At 37.4% G+C, this 18,963-nt stretch overlaps 1 protein-coding gene and 1 long non-coding RNA gene across 5 annotated transcripts in view; both read left to right on the top strand.

Annotated features, from left to right (window-relative positions):
• Positions 1–18,436, top strand: part of RAB3GAP1 (RAB3 GTPase activating protein catalytic subunit 1) — a 96,149-nt gene extending 77,713 nt beyond the window's left edge. For 3 of the 4 annotated variants that reach the window (XM_061135408.1, XM_061135409.1, XM_061135410.1), the window contains 7 exons: positions 2,399–2,536; positions 6,610–6,837; positions 12,111–12,207; positions 12,305–12,408; positions 12,532–12,647; positions 14,120–14,222; positions 17,541–18,436. In XM_061135408.1, coding sequence (XP_060991391.1) covers positions 2,399–2,536; positions 6,610–6,837; positions 12,111–12,207; positions 12,305–12,408; positions 12,532–12,647; positions 14,120–14,222; positions 17,541–17,777 — 1,023 coding nt within the window. In that variant the 3' untranslated portion in view covers positions 17,778–18,436. The remainder of the gene's footprint in view (positions 1–2,398; positions 2,537–6,609; positions 6,838–12,110; positions 12,208–12,304; positions 12,409–12,531; positions 12,648–14,119; positions 14,223–17,540) is intronic. The other variant, XM_061135411.1, reaches the window with a different exon arrangement.
• On the top strand, positions 6,847–11,344 carry LOC133051047 (uncharacterized). The gene is made up of 2 exons (XR_009691759.1): positions 6,847–8,838; positions 10,874–11,344. It is a non-coding gene; the product is annotated as an uncharacterized LOC133051047 (long non-coding RNA).
• Positions 18,437–18,963: the final 527 nt, after the last annotated feature.

Genomic DNA, 18,963 nt, shown 5'->3' with positions numbered 1-18,963 from the left:
AGGACAGTGAAAAGTAGTTTCTTTTCATGGAAATAATGAGGGAGTCTGCTCTTGAGTATATTGCTTCATTGGAGATTCTTGTAACTTTTGAATTTGACTGAGGAATTTTTATATCATAGGGAAAGTAGAGTAAAAAGCTTATGATACAACCTAAGTATTTTGTCTGTAATTGCAAACGTTTATTGAGTTTGTGCTCGAGTCTGTTCTTTACAACAGTGGATCACATAAAACTGGGGTAATTGCTCAAGGTAACAGAGCTGGGATTCAAATACAGGCATGATGCTTCTAGAGCCCGAGCTCTTAACCACTCTGTCATGCTGCCTTACCAATTATTCAGTTCAGTTCAGTCGCTCAGTCATGTCCGACTCTTTGTGACCCCATGAATCACAGCACGCCAAGCCTCCCTGTCTATCACCAACTCCCGGAGTTTACTCAAACCCATGTCCATCAAGTCGGTGAAGCCATCCAACCATCTCATCCTCTGTCGTCCCCTTCTCCTCCTGCCCCCAATCCTTCCCAGCATCAGGGTCTTTTCCAATGAGTACTCAACCCCAAGTATCAGTGACCTTAAAAGTGATGTATGTTCATTGTAGAGACAACAAAACAAAAACTCACAATTCCATAATACAGAGGTAATCACTGTTAAAGTACTTCCTTCCCCTTTTCCCCTGTATCCAACCATTTCCCTGTTACTGTACATTCAGATTCTTTGAATTTTCATGCTGTTATAAATGATGCTACAGTGGTATTTCTAGAAGTGGAATTATTGGATCAGAGGGCATGATCATAAATGCTTGTCATGTATTGGTGGCCAGATTGTTGTCCAGGAAGATTTATATTCTCTCCAACAGTGTTTGAAAGTGCCCCTGTAAGGTTGTTTCAAAAATGAGAATGATACAAGGAAAAAAATTACTTTCTTCTGTTTGTTGCTGTGTTTTGAATGCTATACCTTTGCATTTCTTCTACTTTATTTCTGAAAGATATCTGTGAAAATTATTTATCTCTGTGGCAGAGGTTCTCAACTGGGAACTGTGTTTGGCCTCCCAGGGGTATTTGGCAAGGTCTGGGAACACTTTTGATTGTCATGAGGTGGAGTGGTAATACAGGCAGTAGAGGTACTACTACAATAGGCAGGAGCAGAGATATGCTGCTAAACATCCTACAACGCATAGAAGAGGCTTCACAACAGACAATTATCCAGTCTAAAATGTCAGTAGTATGAGACTGAGAAAAAAACTAGCTTTATAGTAAGCTCCTGAAATCTAGAAGGAATCTTTTTTTTGACAAGACACTGCTGCTGGGTCTTATCCTATTATTTAAGAATAAAAGAGTTCATGGTTTTCTGGTTTTAACAACAAAGCAGGCAAGATTTGTTTGGTTATTGTGTGACTTGTTAAGTTCTTCATATTTCAAATATAAAATCGAATGGAATCAGTTCTCAGAGAACTTTCCTCAACCCCTTTGAGCAGTTTTGAAATGTTTCTGTCACTCTCTTAATGATTCTACAGTTGTTTCTTCCTTTAGAGTTGCCTTAGCTGCTGTTTTATTTGGGGTTGCCATTAAAATATAGAATGTCTGTGATTCCCAAAGTAAAAACCAACAAACTTCTTGTGGGAACTGATAATTTCAACGTGTTTGGAACCTAAACTCAATGCAACTCCTCCAACATAAAACACAGTTATTTAGGGGCTTTTACTTGGCGTTCAGTTCATTTGCCTTTATTTTCATACATATGTCAATTTTCATCTCTCATTAGTTATAAAAACCTTGTTGCAAGTAATAATGACATTCATAAAAATATTTAGGACTTCATTTCTTGATCATTGTTGTTACTCAGTCACTTAGTCATGTCCGACTTTTTGCAACCCCATAAACTGCAGCATGCCAGGCTTCCCTGTCCTTCACTGTCTCCTGGAGTTTGCTCATACTCATGTCCATTGAGTCGATGATACCATCCAACCATCTCATCCTCTATCACCCCCTTCTCCTCCTGCCCTCAGTCTTTCCCAGCATCAGCGTCTTTTCCAGTGAGTCAGCTCTTCACATCAGGTGACCAGATTATTGTAGCTTCAGCATCAGTCCTTCCAAAGAATATTCAGGGTTGATTTCCTTTAAGATATCATTAGTAGGGAGGAAGATGTTCAGTGCATCCAGTTCCTCTCAAGAGGAAACATGATGATCTTATCTGTTGGGGAGGGGAACACTGAAAGTCATGTTTATTCTTATTGTTACTTTTTTGTGTAGGTTCCAAAAAACTTGAGAATTTCTTTGAATTCTTTTAAATACATATCTTGTGACTGCTAGAGCTGAAACAGTTGTTGTCTTTGTTCTATTTTTATAGTTCTGCTTTCTCTAAAAAAAAAGCTATTCATGAGCTTTGTCCTTTTGTGCTCTGCAGGAACCAGCACCTATGACAGAAGATCTGCTCGAAGAACAGTCGGAGGTTCTAGCTAAATTGGGTACATCGGCAGAAGGGGCTCACCTCCGAGCGCGCATGCAAAGTGCGTGTCTGCTCTCAGATATGGAGTCTTTTAAGGTGGGTCACACTGTCAGCTCGGGAGTCTGTTTTGAGCTATTCTGGGACGAAGCTGTGAAAGTCACTTTATAAAGTGGTGTGAAGGCCCGAATGTCTTTTTTTCCTTAAATGTTTTGATTTCATTAGTAGTTAGAACACCCTGCCTCCATCCCCTAAAGGTCACAGTCAAGCTTGCTTCTTGAATTTGAAAAAGAAAAGAACAATCTTTAAATAATAGTTGAAAGTTGAGAACTGAATCATTTCTTTATGTGTATTAGGCTGTCTTCTTCCTTTGTGTCAGTCAGTTTAATGTAAGGCTTTTAGGAACCCCTTCGGATTTAACATAGGCTGGTTCGTTCAACAAACCTTTGATTGCCTACTTTGTGACGGGCACTGTGATTAGGTAATTAAGTATAATGTTTATCCTCAATTATAGTCTGTTGAGGTTGTGGGAGGGGATATGTAAATAATTATTAAGTGATGAATTCTCTTAGGAAATCAAGGTCAAAAAGGTGACTGACTTTACTGAGTGGGAATCATGGAAAGTTTCTCAGAAGAGTCACCTTTTAGGGTGTGTAGGCATTTGCTACATGGAGAAGAGTATTTTAGGCTTAGATATAGGCCTGTATCTAGGACAGAGGATTCAGAGTGGTGACACTTAAACCCAGGGATAAAAAGAGTCTTGTTGAATTACTTTCTCTTGAAAGCAGAGGTACATCCACATACATTAAAAAGAAAACAGTGGGCAGTTCAGTGGGCCATAGGGCTTCCCTTTCCTGCTGCTGATTTTCTGAACTGTCTCTCATGCCCAGACTTTCCTCCTTAACCTACTGATACCTACGATGGCCTCCATCTCTTCATTCCATAGCCTCTCTTAGTACTGCTTTTTTGCTATGTAGACCAGACTAAGTTTGTTATTTGAATGTAAACACTCCATGAAAACCTATGTCACTTGCATCTTGCCTGCTAACAAAGTTAAGTGACAGTAAAAGGGAGCCTTTTTATTCCCTGTTTGTTTACCCCATCATTCCTAAGAGAAGAAATCTTTAGTAAACCTCTTGAGAGCTGCAAGTTTTCCTTAGAGATTAGAAAGATACAGAAAATCTTTGAGTTTCGCTATGAGACAAGAAAGAGATGTGTTGTTTTAAAACAGATAGTTGGTACAGTGGGTAAAGAGAAGCCAGTTGACTGTCAGGGCCTGTGTTAAGTCAAAAAGGTAGAGAAGGGAATTGGCTTAGGGTTGTGCACAGTAGGAAGTACTGGCTCCATCGCAGCTGTTTTTTACCCCAACCATTACCTGCCTTAATAGTCATCTGTCCCTGTCCTACTATAGTGTCCTGTAGAAGCATGTGCAGGAGGACATTCCCAATTGGAACTGTAAATGCTTTTTCCCATAGAAACGTATTTGCCTCTTGTGGTAAGGTGCTGTATGATTCCCTTAACACTGTGCTTCAACAAAACTGTGGTTCATTAGACTCTTTTGGATTAACCTGGGTAATGTACAAGTCTCTTACAGTGTTTTAACCAGAAAATAGATTGTATGTCAAATAACCAACTTACACATCTGCCCACCCCTATGTGGGAGTCAGATAACATATTTAAGGAAATACGTAGTCACTCTAAAGATGGTATGGTTCCCTTTCCCTTTTTGTATAGGGGTCCTTTTTATAGGGGTCCCCAGAGCTTTGGATAAATGCTGATATGTAGCTGAGGCACTTACACGGCACAATTCCAGAGGGACAGGGCCTATTCTAGAGCATGCCCTTGAAATAGATACCTGTAAGAGAAGAAGGAAGATAAGCCGTGGCTGAAGTGAATGTTGACAGCCAGAAGGAAGAATTCTAGTGTGAAATATCTTCCTTTAATACATTCTGTAGTACAGAGTTCTTTCTGTATTGATTTCTTTTTAAGGTTCACTCTCTTCACTCAAGGCTTAGGTTCACTGTCTTCACTCAAGGCCTGTCTTTTTATTTTCCTGAGATGTATTCATGTGGGTATGGTGTTGACTGGTTAATATCCAGTCTTATACATGAATTCTGATTCATGCAGTAATTTTGACCCATTGCATTTCACAGAAATTTTTTGTTGCCATGATGCCATAGCTCTTAGAAGTTGATGTTGTTGACTGTCAGTTAAGAACCCTCCTCTGATTCCTCACCCCTTTGAGGGCTTCATAAATTGGTGGGCATGAGTATATTGATAGCCAATAAGCTCAATAAGGAGAAATTGGCAGTTTTGTTCTTTAAATTTAAGACTAACCATTCTTATCATGTTGGTTTTCATTTTGGTCTAAGGTTAATTTGAAAAGAAAGAAAATGACTTTCTGCTTAGCACTTTTTAGCAATGCCTACATAGCTGTTTCAGGCAAGTAAATACAGTGTTCATCGCAGGATGACTATGTTGTGGTAGAGAATTGTAACCAGAAAGGAATGTGTTTAATGTGTGTACCCTTTGAGTACTAAAGGAATGACACTGATGCCCCTCCTTAGTACTCTGCTAATACATTACTGGGCTTCCCTTGAGGCTCAATGGTAAAGAATCTGCCTGCAATGCAGGAGACATGGGTTCGATCCCTGGGTGTGGAAGATCCCCTGGAGAAGGAAATGGTAACCCACTCCAGTATTCTTTCCTGGGAAATCCTATGGATAGAGGAGCCTAATGGGCTACATAGTCCATGGGGTCACTGTCAGGGAATGTTTGATGGGAGGATTCCTACATGCTGTCTCTCATGAGTCCTTTGTCCCTCTTCAAGCGGAACAGCACGCTGCTCCCAGGGACTGAGGTCATTGTGTGAGGCAAGCATGAGTCTCCTTTAGTAAACATTCTCCTTAGGACAAAACAGCTTAATCTCCTTCCCCTTTCTTGAGATATGGATTGTCTCCCGACCTTGTGACTAACATTACCCCTTGTTCCCTTGGTAACAGTTGCTGTACATTTGGTTTTCTGATCTCTATCATTCCCGAAAGAAGTTTCTTGTACTGCAGCCTATATATACTCATAGAAAAATCATTAAAGCACCTTTGCTCCATCAGAGCTTAGGTCCCCGGGTCTTTTTTGTCTCCTTCTCTCTTTCTCTCTCTCTCTCTCTTTTTTTCTGGCTGACTCTCTGGAGCGTGGAGACCCGTCGTGCTCCCTTTTCTGCCCGGGCTTCTAAGACTCCCTCGAGAGGGTGCCTGGTGCCTTCGTGAGCGATGCAAGTCCTGTATCAAGGACTTTATTGGTCCTCTGCGTAAACCAAGGGATATCAGCCTCTTTCACTTTCTTATCGTCCACTCCGTACCACAAGGTTCCGGTCCATTAAAGGACCCCAACAGGTCACAAAGAGTCACACACGACTAAACAACAACAGTGCATTACTGGGCACTTGTAAAAAGACCTCCATGTCTTACTACTCACACTGTAAAACCTCTCCCTCTTTTTCAAGCTTGGATGTAGAATTGCTTAAAAAATTTTGGCATGCATCATTGTTAATTCTATAGAGTTATCCACTAAATAAAGCTTTAATTAGTTTGGTTTCAGAAGCCTGAAAAACAGTAACTTGAATTCCAATTCCTTAATAGCACAAAAGCAGTTTATGTGATGGTAATTTGTTATATAAGGCACAAGAATTTGATGGCTGAATAGAACATATTCGAGGTTAGCTGATGTTTATTGCAGTACCATTATTGACTTATTGAGGGAAAAAAGCAAAACTTTTCCATCATTGAGTTATTATTCTGATCATGTTGTGTATTATTTAATATACTTGACTTGAGCTTATTGATGCTTTTCTAAGTATTGAATAGTTATTGCACTGTAATTTTAAACTAACTTATATAACTTACAGTCTGAGATTTATTTTCTCTTTACATCAGATTTTTATTTCCAAATTCATCAAATGAAAATGTTTTCTTTTTCTATAAAATGGAGGCAAGAAAAACAAAGCACTTCGGTGCTTTAACATCGGATGTGATTTAATGGTGACATCCAAACTCAAGTCATGTACTAAATTTTGTGAAGATTAGTCTTTTTATGAAAATAAAAGTACGATTTTGAAAACAGGTTTATCAGTAACTGTTGATTTTTGATTCTGCTGAATTTTTTGTCTACTTTAGGCAGCTAATCCAGGTTGTTTTCTGGAAGATTTTGTGAGGTGGTACTCACCTCGGGATTATATTGAAGAGGAAGTGGTTGATGAAAAGGGCAACATGGTTCTGAAAGGAGAACTGAGTGCCCGAATGAAGATTCCAAGCAATATGTGGGTAGAGGCCTGGGAAACAGCTAAGCCAATTCCTGCTAGAAGGCAGAGGAGACTCTTTGATGACACACGGGAAGCAGAAAAGGTAACTGAGGTTTGGGTATCTAATGTGACTGCTAATTATTATCCTAGTATTTTAAAAACTGTGACAAGATACAAGAGCTTTGAACATACTTGAGAAACAAAGCTTTGAAATGTTATGAACCTTTTATATATCTAATATTCACATTTAAGGTTTTAGAACTGGTTACAAACAGGCCAAAGAATAAGACCTGCATATTTTACATAAAATGCTCATTCTTGGACCATCAGCATATGTCAAAAACCTTAAAAATGATCATGTCCTCTGACCTAGCAGTTCTGCTACCAAAAAAATGTATTAAGGAAATAATGGGAGAACTATATAAAGATCAGTATGCAACAGTGATGTTCAAGAAGTTTTTTAGTGAAACAATAGATACAACCAAAGTTTCAAAAAATAGAGCACTGTTTAATAAATTATGGTATAATCATTTAGTAGACTACTTTGGGTCTAGAGAGTATGGATAGAGAGTCTTAAGAAGAGGTGAGAAGGGATACAGAAGACTTAGATGTAGCACAGTCACCCCAGAAAGACTGTTCCTAACACTGAGTGCCAAAATACTCAACATGGGTGGGGCTGGGCAGTTCATAGCACTGGCTCTAGGGATGTAAGGAGGGCTGGAAGTGGGCAATCAGAGACTCTCCTCTGCCTTAGGAAGGACCAGGTAAGTAGGTAGAAATGACATACCCCTTAGAGATAAAGCAATGATGGGAAAGAAGGAAATAAGGGGAACATTAAAGATTCTATAGAAAAAGAAGCGATATATATCAGCCTCCTTCATCTCCCACTATCCATTAAAGAAACTGTGCAAAGAGGGCACTTTCAAACTATGACATGACCAGTAGTAGTAAAGAGCAAACCACATCTTTATAAAACTACTGTAAAAAAGTGTGAATTGGATCATTTCAGCTAATGAAAATATTTCCCAGAAAATTGACCACAAAGCAGAATAAAATTGTAACATAATAGTCTAATCTGAATCAGATATTTTCATAGAAGCATGGGAGGGTGTGAAAAATCATGTTTAATCAGAAATAATAAAAACAAAGAGTCACATGAATCCAAAAACCCCACAAAAAAAAATGAAACTACTGCTAATTTAACTCAGGATAGCAGTAGAAGAAAAAAACAACCATATCAAAAATCAAGACTAAATTACATAGTACCTGCAGAAGAATAGGTTCATATTTAAATTTAATAAAAGGCAATGAGGAAGAGCATTAAAATAAGAGAAAGAAAATGAGATAAAGGAGTAAAAAGGATTAGAGAGAAAGTGGTAAAACTGAAAGATAGGAAAAGTAGAAATAACACTCATTTTTATCAGAGTCCTTGAAGCAGAAAAATCAAAACACTGGAACAGAACTAAATACTTAAAATTGTAATCTAAGAAAACTTCCTGAAAATGAGAGAAAGTCTGAATTTACATATTAAAAATGCTCATTGGGTGCAGGGGAAAATTGATTAGGTGTAGTGAACTCCAAATTTTATCACTGTAGTACTACTAGACCTTAAATATTAAAAAAAAATTCTCAGACCTTGCAGGCAAAACATGAAAATAATTTACAAGGGCAGGAGAATTAGACAGTTGTCAGATTTTTCAGTAGCATAGCAGTGTGGGGCAGAGTTTTCAAGAAATATAAGAATAAAATACAAATTAAATATTTTATATTCCACCAAGATGTCCAAGTAATCATGGTTATAAAAAATGTTTTATCTATGTTTTTGCACATAAAACTGTATACGTAGGCCCTTCCTGAGAAATCCACTACAGCTGCCCTGTCCAGTAGAACTTTCTGCAGTGTTCAGAATGGTCATGGCTTCGCTGTGCAAATTGTAGCCCCTGGCTACACGTGGCTTTAATAAGCTCTTGAAATGTGACTAGTAGCATAGGAACTGAATTTTTAAATGGCTCTCTGTGGCAGGTGGCTGCCTTATTGAACAGCATAGTACAGAAGAATAAATTTAACCAAGAGGATGACTAGGGAAACTGGCAAAGGGCTAATGGTGAGCATTTCATTTATTTAATTTTAGAGCTAAAACTAAAACTAAATGGGTTCATGGGTAGAAGAAGAATATGTAAAAATTGTATATTAGGACAAAATAGAATGCATCTAAAAAAGTTGGGATGGAAAAAGAGGAAGAGGAAAGTAGAATGTAGTCATTGACTGTTACATAGATAATAGGTAGTAATCAAAGGATACTATTTAAAATTATCAGACCATAATTTTATAAAGGAAAGATATAAAATTCATAGAATAAAGATATAAAGGAATTAAGGGCAGCAGAAAAGGTAATATCGCAAGAATGAAAATATGAACCTCCCTAAGTACAATGGAAAAGTTATTCACAAGCAAAGAACACACACCAAATAGACCAACACACATTATAAAGATCATACTGCATAGAGTAATTGCAATGTAAGATAGTCTTATAAAACCCACGTCTGTGCTGTAAACAAGGTATTCTGTGACTCAAAAAGACTACAAAGTAAACAATGGACAGAGATTTACCAGGTATGAAACATTAAGAATTCAGGGATTATCATCCAGATGCCAAATAAAACAGAATCAAAGCAGAAAAGCATTACATGAGGTACATAAGGATGCTTTACAGTCTAAAAATGATATTTCACAATGAGAATATACAGTTGTCAATGTTTATGCACTGAAAAATGTAATCATTTGTATAAAACAGAAATCATGGAAGATGCACGGAGAAATAGATCAAAACACACTAATAGCAGAGTACTTTTAACACACTCCCAGTGTACGAGACAGTCAAGTAGACAAAACTAAACAAGATGATCAGTAAGGTTGCTCTTTTAGATACATCGCAAATACTATAGAAACAGCACTTCCTTTTCAAACACGCATGGAACATTCACCAAAACAGATAGTATATTAGGATGCAAAGAAAACATCAGTGGATTTCATAATGGAAATAACACCAATACTCTGATTGCTGCAATAAAATTAAGGATAATGGGTTAGATTGAAAGTATTTGATCAGTGTTAATTACATTCTTAATTTTAGGAAATACAGATATTTGGAGATAGAGGGATATCCTGTATGGAACATGATGTCAAATTATTTAGGAAAAAAATGTTTATATATTGTATGGACCTACAGAGGAGGAGAGATGCATATGATAAAAAAGAGATGAGGTAAAAGGAAATGAGTGCAGACAAAGGATGTACAAATATTTTGTATTCTTGGAAATTTGTTTTCTGTAAGTTAAGGAAAACAATATTTGTAATAGTGTTAACAAGGATGTTCACTAGGGGGAACTCTTATTACTCTATATAAGAATGAAAATCTGTTCAAATACTTAGTAAAATAAGTTGGAATATGATTTCAGTATTTGAAAAATAATAATTTGGCATTGTTTGTTTTTAGATAGATACCCTGAAGAAATTCCTCTACATGTATGCCACAAACTTACGAAATAATGTGAGAGGAACATTATTTTAATAGCAAAAAATGGGGGGTGCATTTTAATATAGCAAATTATATATAGCATGTATTAATATCTATGTATCTCAGAAACAATGCTGAATGAAAGGTTACTGAGGGGCATAACTAGAAACAATCCATTTATACAAAGATTAAAACCGGACAAAACTAGAAAACACATTGTTTAGGGCTATGTACATATGTGAGACAGCAATGAAGAAGAGGAATGAGTAGTGGTTACTTGAGGGATGGAGTGCATGAGCGAGGTAGTCTTGATCAAGGCGAGCACCAGGAGGACTTGGAAAGTCCTGGTATCTTCTGTTTCTTAAGCTGATTGGTGTGTAAACAAGTGTTTGTGTTTTCTGTATATAAAATACTCTGCTATGTGTATTTTAAAAACATTTTTTAATTTTAAAAATATTTCAAAACATGAAGCCCTTCCAGGCAAATAGTTTTTTAAAATATTATTTATTTATGTCTATGCTAGGTCTTCCTTGCTTCAGTGGGCTTTCTCTAGTTGCAGAGTGCGAGGGCTACTCTCCAGTTGTGTGAGGGCTTCTCATTGCAATTCCTTCTCTTGTTGCAGAGCACAAGCTCTAGGCATGCAGGCTTCAGTAGTTGTGGAGTATGGGCTTAGTTGCTCTGCGTCATGTGAGATCTTCCTGGACCTTCCAGAGATAGAACCTGTGTGCCCTGCAATGGCAGGCGGATTCCTAACCACTGAACTACCAGGGAAGTCCCAAGGCAAATAACTCTAAATCATAAATCATTAAATGACCAAAGCAAGTTTTGAAATTGTTTGTATTTTGAGCTTTTGTTAAAAAGTTGCATACACATGTGTATCTTTGTGTTTAAATAGGCATAGAAATAAGCTTGAGAAGATAAACACAAAACTGTGTTGTTCCTTAGGAAGTAGGATTTCTCCAGAACTTCTGCATTATACTTCTTCGATTGTTTACTTTGAGATCTGTGAGCATTTTTCAGCCACAATGATGCTATATTTCTTTTGTCTTTACTGCTGTTGAATAAAGAGCTTAAAGGTAGGGACCATGTGCTACACATGCCTTCCTGTGTGTTTTTTTAATCACAAAAATAATAAGTCTTCATTTTGGAGAAAACAATAAAACAACTGAAACAAACCAAAAAATTTAGAGGAACATCGCTAGCAATGTTTAGAAGTCCTAAGTGAGGAAAGTAGGTTACAAAACAGTGTTTTACATACCTAGTATTAGTTTACTTAGGTGGCACTAGTGGTAAAAAAAAAAAAAACTCTGCTAACGCAGGAGACATAAGAGACACGGGTTCGATCCCTGGGTTGGGAAGATCCTCTGGAGGAGGGCATGGACACCCTCTCCAGTATTCTTGCCTGGAGAATCCCATGGACAGAGTCTGCTGGGCTATAGTTCATAGGGTCACATAGAGTCAGACATGACTGAAGGGACTTAGTACGCATGCAAATATATTATGTATTTTCAAAATCTTGAAAAATCCTTCAGTGAAAATGCTCCACCATTAACAGTTGTTATCTCAAGGTGGTATCATTTGCGGATGGTTTTAGTGTTCTCTGTATCAAGAAAAAAGCATTGTGAGAGTATTCACCATTATTAAGGACTGAAGTTCTTAGCTGTTTCCAGTAACGTTATTCTTACTTTTGGGAGTAGCAGCTACTTACCTGAAGGAGTAGGATAGGTACTAAGAGAAGAGAGCTCTTCTCCGCTCCTGTTAGAAGTGTGAATTCAGGGGACAGGGATCTTACTTCTGTAAATGGCTGCTTTCTCCTTTGGCAGCTGTCTTGATCATTTCTCTCTCTGGGTCTCTCTCAGGTACTGCACTATCTGGCAGTCCAGAAGCCGGCAGACCTTGCTCGGCACCTGTTACCCTGTGTCATCCACGCGGCTGTACTCAAGGTGAAGGAAGAAGGTAAATGTCCTGTTTGATCAGCCATTAGTTCATTTCCAAGATGAAAGTAGACTTTGCCTAACTTCTCTAATGATGGCTTTGATCTTTTTAAAAACAGAAAGTCTAGAAAACATTTCTTCAGTGAAGAAGATTATAAAGCAGATAATATCCCATTCCAGTAAAGTTTTGCACTTCCCTAATCCAGAAGACAAGAAATTGGAAGTAAGTCTGATCTTGTCAAATGTTCTTCCCAGTTGGCAGTAATTATTTAAAAATACATTTTTAAAATGCTTTGCTTTCTTTTACATTTTTCCAATGTATGCTTCTCCCCTTTTGCACTGTTAGGAAATCATCCATCAAATTACTAATGTAGAAGCTATAATTGCCAGAGCCCGCTCACTGAAAGCCAAGTTTGGAACTGAGAAATGTGAACAAGAAGAGGAAAAGGAAGATCTTGAAAGGTAATTGCTATCTGACTTAATTCATCTTTCTCTCCCGTAGGAAAAGCCACCACTTTCTTAAGAAAAATTTCATAGAATGTTGAGATTCCTTTGTAGTGCTCCTATATTATTTGTACCAAGCATTGGTTAGAGACAGAGAAATATTTGTTCATTATAGGATTGCCCTCTCTTGTATTTCTGAGTACTTGCCACTTGTTTCCATTCCTCCTGCTTTAAGAACGAAGTCTTCCAAGCCTTCTAGGAATGTCCTTGTTTGCTCTTGGAGCAGTTGCCTCTGGAAGAACTGGCTGTTCATATTCACTCTTGTTGCTGGAAACTTTGCTTCCCACTCTCACTGTTCTTAACTACAGGCAGACGTGTTCTGAAACTATTTCTGCTCAACATTCCTACTTACCAGTTCTAAACAAGAGTTGTGAAATCAAATGTGCATATCCTCTGTCCCTTGTGAATATGTTTTGAAAGAGTGACCAGATGGCCTCTCCAAGATGAGGCAAATGACTGGGTCAGTCTTTTCCTCCTCCTGAGATCTGGACCATTTCAAAGGGGGGCTATCAGCTCAGATCCCTGTCCATTTTTGCCTGAGATACTTGAAAGAATGATGTTGTTTTAATAGATGAGAAAGTGTTTCCAGATTAGCTACTTCACTGGCTTGAATTTGTTACAACGAAAATTTTCATCAGCCTTTCCAAGAGAAATAGCATTATTGATGTTAAATAATTAATATTATATGACAAGGCATTTGCTACAGCTTTTAACAAGTTCTTGTGTGAATATCATGTCTTTTGTTGAGTGAAATTTTCTCCCAGCCTTCTTTGCTCTTGAATATTCCTTCCTTTTAAATGAGGAGAATACACTTTATAATCAAAGGAAGTTTCTAAAATAGTTCGAGTTAGTGAGCAGGTGGTGCGAGCTTGGTGGCTCTGTCTTCGACTCTCTTAGTTCTACCATGCGTTGTCTGTGGTGTACTTGGAAGACGAGTGCTTCCAGCACATAATGGCACAGTTTACAATTGGGACTATGCCCAGCAAAACATATTTTAAGTGCATGTGTGTGTGTGCGCCCACGCATGCACGCACACACCTCTTAAAAGAACAAAAATGAAAAACAAGGATCATTGCTTTGCTGTCTAAATTAAATGTGGTTTTTGTTGTTAAAAACATTTTAAAAAATCTTCTTTAGTATAATATTGTCTAAGCTTCTAGTCTGAAAGAAATAGACTATTTCTTCTTACACTTTGACAGAGATGGGATTTTTGAAAAAACTTATAAAAAGAGTTGAAAGGCATGAAGGTTGTCATTTGAGTTGATTTTAATTCTAGATATTGATCTATCCTGTTAAATTTTTACTCCAGCCTTGATGTAGGGTTCACCAGTATGATTTTGAGGGTTTGTCCCCAAAATTAATCAGGGAGGACTGAGCCAGTGTGAACTGAGCAGCTCCTTTCCCATCCTTTCATTCCCTCTTTCTCCCAGGTTTGTGAGTTGCCTTCTGGAGCAACCTGAGGTGTTAGTCGTCGGTGCAGGCAGAGGACACGCTGGCAGGATCATTCACAAGCTGTTTGTGAATGCTCAGAGGGTATGTGAGATTCCTTCTTGACTGTCATGATCTCTCCAGGCCTCCGCTCAGTAAGGTACTGTTTTGATTCTCACACATGGAGCTGTTAAAAGCACTGGATTCGAACCCTGAAGAAATAATGACTCTCAACAGTGACTTCTTAGTCTTTGAAATCCATCTGCTCTTTTACACATTTAAATAATATGATAAGTTTATTTCTGAAATTTGTACCTAAATTTCAGAAGTTGGAATGGTCTGAAATTCCTTGTTAAAGAATCTGATAGGGACTTGGTTGGCAATGACCAGTGCAGTGGTGTGGAAAAAATGTTTACTGATGTCAAATTAGAATAGAGTTTAGTTTTACCAATTTTAAATTCCATGTACTGCAAGTGGATTCACAACTTAGCTTGTGAAATTGCAAATCTTAACTATTTTTATAACGGTGAAAAGATCTAACTTCAAAGCTTTCCTCAGAAAGAAGAGCAAGATTCAGATTTTTAGGACAGTGGAAACAGTCTTCAGCATAGAAAAAAAGCTCAATTTGAAAACTTTTCTGTCATTACCTTTATTGATGAAAGGAAATGTTTAAAAATTATATAGTACCTTCTGACATTCTAAACTGATGCGAATTTTTTATGAGGTTGGTATTAGTTACACTCTATGTTGACGCTTTCTGTACAAATGTTTACTGGTTGTTTACTGGTTAAGAGGTGCTGGCTTTTTGCACATGAGTCTCACATTAGGACTTCTTAAAGATTCTGATAAAAGTATTTTGAAGCATAGTAAATACAGGGTGCCCCTTATGCAGTACTGTGATAACACTTAGAATGGTCCAATTTTGGAAGTGTAATTTTCACAGTCAAATAAGGAAAAGGATTTTCATGGGTTTATCCATGAAAAAGAAACTTCATAACCTCCTTTGAGTCAGTCTGGAGTGTATCTAGTTACTATATTCAAAATCGTAACCAGATATATTCATCTGAATTTTTAGCAAGAACTGAAAACTGAGATTATTTATGGGATGGCAAACTAAGGATTTCAAGTTAAAAACCAAGTATTTTATTTCCTTATAAAGTTCTAGAAAACAATAGATACTTACTTCGATTTATTATGTTTCTGACTCTGGCATGAAACAAGAATCAGGTTTGTTTTCACATCCTGTAATATCTTTGCCAGTTTACTAGCCAGAACCTTACAAATATATTTCCTTAACACCAATATGAATTTTCATCATACTGCAAAAATTCTTTTCTTAATTTTTAAAACTTGTTTGTTAAGAAGATTTAAAAATCTAAAGTATTTAGATTTTTAATGCTAAGAGTAGAACACTCTCATTGTTCTAAATAGTTAAGCAAAATTATTTTCCCCAATATGGAAATAATCTTCTCCCCCAAGATTGTAAGTAAACTCTTACTGTTGTAAAAATTTGGATAATACAGAGAATTATAAAGAAAAATTAATGACCCTAAAAAATTAATCACTTAATCTCACTACCCACTGATGATCACTGTCAACATTTAACATCTAGTATATTCAAATATATGTAAATTTTATAATATAGGATTATATTATTTGTTCTTATTTTCCACCTAATGTGATTATCTTTCTCATGGGTTATCTTTCTCATGGGTAAATATAGGACTATATCATCTTTTCACTGGGCTCATTGTATAGCTAATCTCCTTTAATGGATACTGAAATTGTACATTTATCCCACGTTATGTAATTTTCAAATATTTCAAGCTTTCAAACCTTGTAGTGAATGTTTTTCCAGATTCAGCAGACTATAATCCATATAACAAGCACCTGGTTGGTCTGTTTTTAAACTCAGCTCTTAAATATCTGGGTAATTAATAGAAACCAGTCAAGTTTACTCATGTAATTTTTCATAATTAACTGATACTTTATATCAATTCTACTATTAAATCAAGATTTTAACATTTTTAAAGTTATAAAATTTTACTGAAAAATTTTTATACCATAATTTTACATATTTAAAACTTTTCCTTAATATTAAGTTTTAATAAACTTTCGTCATGATTACATTTATCATTGTTATATCCATATTTAAATAGAATTCTGCAAACAAATCACTGATTGGATTTTGCTTTGATCGTGCTAAATTAAGTCAGACATCTAGTCTTAAATTCATTGGGTTATCTATTTTTCAAGCCATGAGTACTTTTTTTTAGTATTTTAATCTTTAGTGAAAGAGCTAGGTTTTTGGTGAACGTTTCCTCATTAAGTGACATTCTGTACATTGCCTGTTGAGCCATCAGATGCATGAGTAGTGGAATTTGTCTGCTCAGCTGGATGGCTAGGTGTGTTGTATGTGGTGTGTTTTTGTCTTGATACTCTTTTTGACAGGATCATGTTCCTTAATGTAGTGCATGCTGTCTCTGAAATAATCTTGAAATCTCTTGTCTAGCTCTTTTTAAACCATCTTGCTTGTTTCCCTTTCATCACTGTTTCTTTTCTCACCCTTCCTCAAGCTGACTGAGTCTTCTGATGAGGTAACAAAATAGCCTTTGTCCCTTGTAGTTTCTTGTTCCTTCCCATTTCTCTTAACTTCATAAGGTCATTAAGACTAACCAACCTCCTCTTTAACAGTCTGGGTTTGGCGTACCTTTCTTGCTGGTGTTTAACATTACATTTCATATTTCCATTGCTAAAACAACTTTTTTCCTGAAATTAATGGTATCATGAAAGAAATATAGTGATCAGAGTTAAAATAAAAACTCTAGTTGAATATGTATTTTATGCAATTTTAATGAAAAAATAGATGCCTTTAACGTTGAGAACGTCTCTTTTGTGGCCACTGCTACATTTCATGGATCTCTATCACTTCTGCATCACATTAATCATCCAGCAAACAAACCAGTGTTCTCAGTTTTAATTTGACAAGTGAAAAGAATTGAAAGAATCGATAAATATCATCTTTCCAGACTCTGGAGAGCAGCAGCTCCTTACTGGACTGAGGACAGCAGACTTGGACTTCGGTCATTGCTAGAAGAAATGTATAGAAACCAGAACAGCTCCATTTTCCCTCTTCATCAGATGTCTGAATATGGCCCTCACTTTCCACAGCAGATTGCTTGGCTGTCATTATCCTCTGTCTCTGTCACCAATTTATTTGTAATTTCTGGCTGCTCACGTAGTGTTTCAAGCTTCTTATATTTTCTGTGTTGTGATTTTTGAGCAATCATAACATAATCAGTTGCATTACTGAGTAATGTAGAACATTTTTTCGTATTTATCATGCTTATTCATCTGTCCTTCAAAATGATCTAAGTTTAGCATTCAACTCGCTCTTGAATTTAGCATGTGATTCTCTTCAAGGCTGCAACCATGACTCCAGCAGAGGAGGAACTGAAGAGGATGGGCCCCCCAGAAGAGAAGAGGCAGAACTTGGCGGCAGACTTCCCTCCCCCCGCGGGCCGGGAACTCATTTTGCGCACAGCCGTGCCCCGCCCTGCTCCCTACTCCCGGGCTCTGCCTCAGCGCATGTACAGTGTTCTCACCAAAGAGGATTTCAGACTTGCAGGTGCCTTTTCATCAGATACCTCCTTCTTCTAGCTCTTCTTGAGTCCCCTCACTTGTGGCTTCGGAGACAGTGCTAACCCCTTCTGTGGGAAGGAAGCTGTGTCAGTCAGAACCTGAGAGGCCGTGAAGAGGACCTGTCCAGTTCAGTGATCGAGTCATACCAGCATCTGAGAGACTTTCTGATGGGCTCCGTAGGATCTTGGTGGGGGCAGAGGAATGGGCTTCAGCTCTTGAAAGATTTCTGCTCCAAAGAGATTGCCCTTGTTGGGGAGGGGGGGCAGGGAGGACCCTAAAACAGCAGCAATTCTCTGTACTCACTCCCTCAGGATTGCATTCACTTCTTCTGCGTGACTATCCCACAGACTGTTGCCCTGCATTCATAGTCTCTATAACCACTTCTGTTTATTAGTATCAAGTATGCAAAGTAGAGTATCTGTTAACTCAGATTTCCAGATATTTTGGTAGTAGCTTCTACTCCCAGAATCTGTGTTTTTAGAATCCTAAATGACATTCTGTTTATTCAGTCACCTGGTGGCAATCTTCATTGCACTAATTAACTTTTGATGAGCATTTTGAATATTCTAGGAGAAAGCCTGAAATTTCACCTAGTCTGTGTTTTTCCATGTAACTGTGACTTAAATGTATTCCTTCTGATTAAAAAAAAAGTATATATTAAATGTCACTGCAAATTAGTTTTATATATCTCTTGTAAGGTTTGTTTCTCTGACTTGTTTTGTCTTCAGTGGGCTTCCCTGGTGGCTCAGTGGTAAGGAATCCGCTTGCCAAGGCAGGACATGCGGGTTCAGTCCCTGGGTCAGGAAGGTCCCCTGGAGAAGAAAATGGCACCCTACTCAAATATTCTTGCTTGGTGGGCTGCAGTCCTTGGGGTCGCAAAAGAGTTGGACACAACTTAGCGACTGAACGACGACAACAAGCCCTGGAAGAGACACCATGCAGGTGGTTGTTCTTTCTCTTGCTGTGCAGCATGCATTCCTTTTTTTGTAGTTACTGGACGGATACTGAATTTAATGAAGTAGAGATGAGCACATGCTAAAAATATAGCCTTGTATATAGAGATTATTATGCAGTCAGTATAATTCAGCATATGTGCTAATGTAATGAATAGAAGATAACTTCAGTGAACTGTTTTGCTTTTGTATTTTACTTAAAATGAAGATAATTGATGGGGGATGTGTGGCACCCAGCCTAAGGATAACAG

The sequence above is a fragment of the Dama dama genome, chromosome 33, assembly GCF_033118175.1.
Source record: "Dama dama isolate Ldn47 chromosome 33, ASM3311817v1, whole genome shotgun sequence".
In the NCBI taxonomy this organism is placed as follows: domain Eukaryota; kingdom Metazoa; phylum Chordata; class Mammalia; order Artiodactyla; family Cervidae; genus Dama; species Dama dama.
Note: the sequence above shows the minus strand (reverse complement) of the source record. Positions and strands in the feature narration are given on the sequence as shown.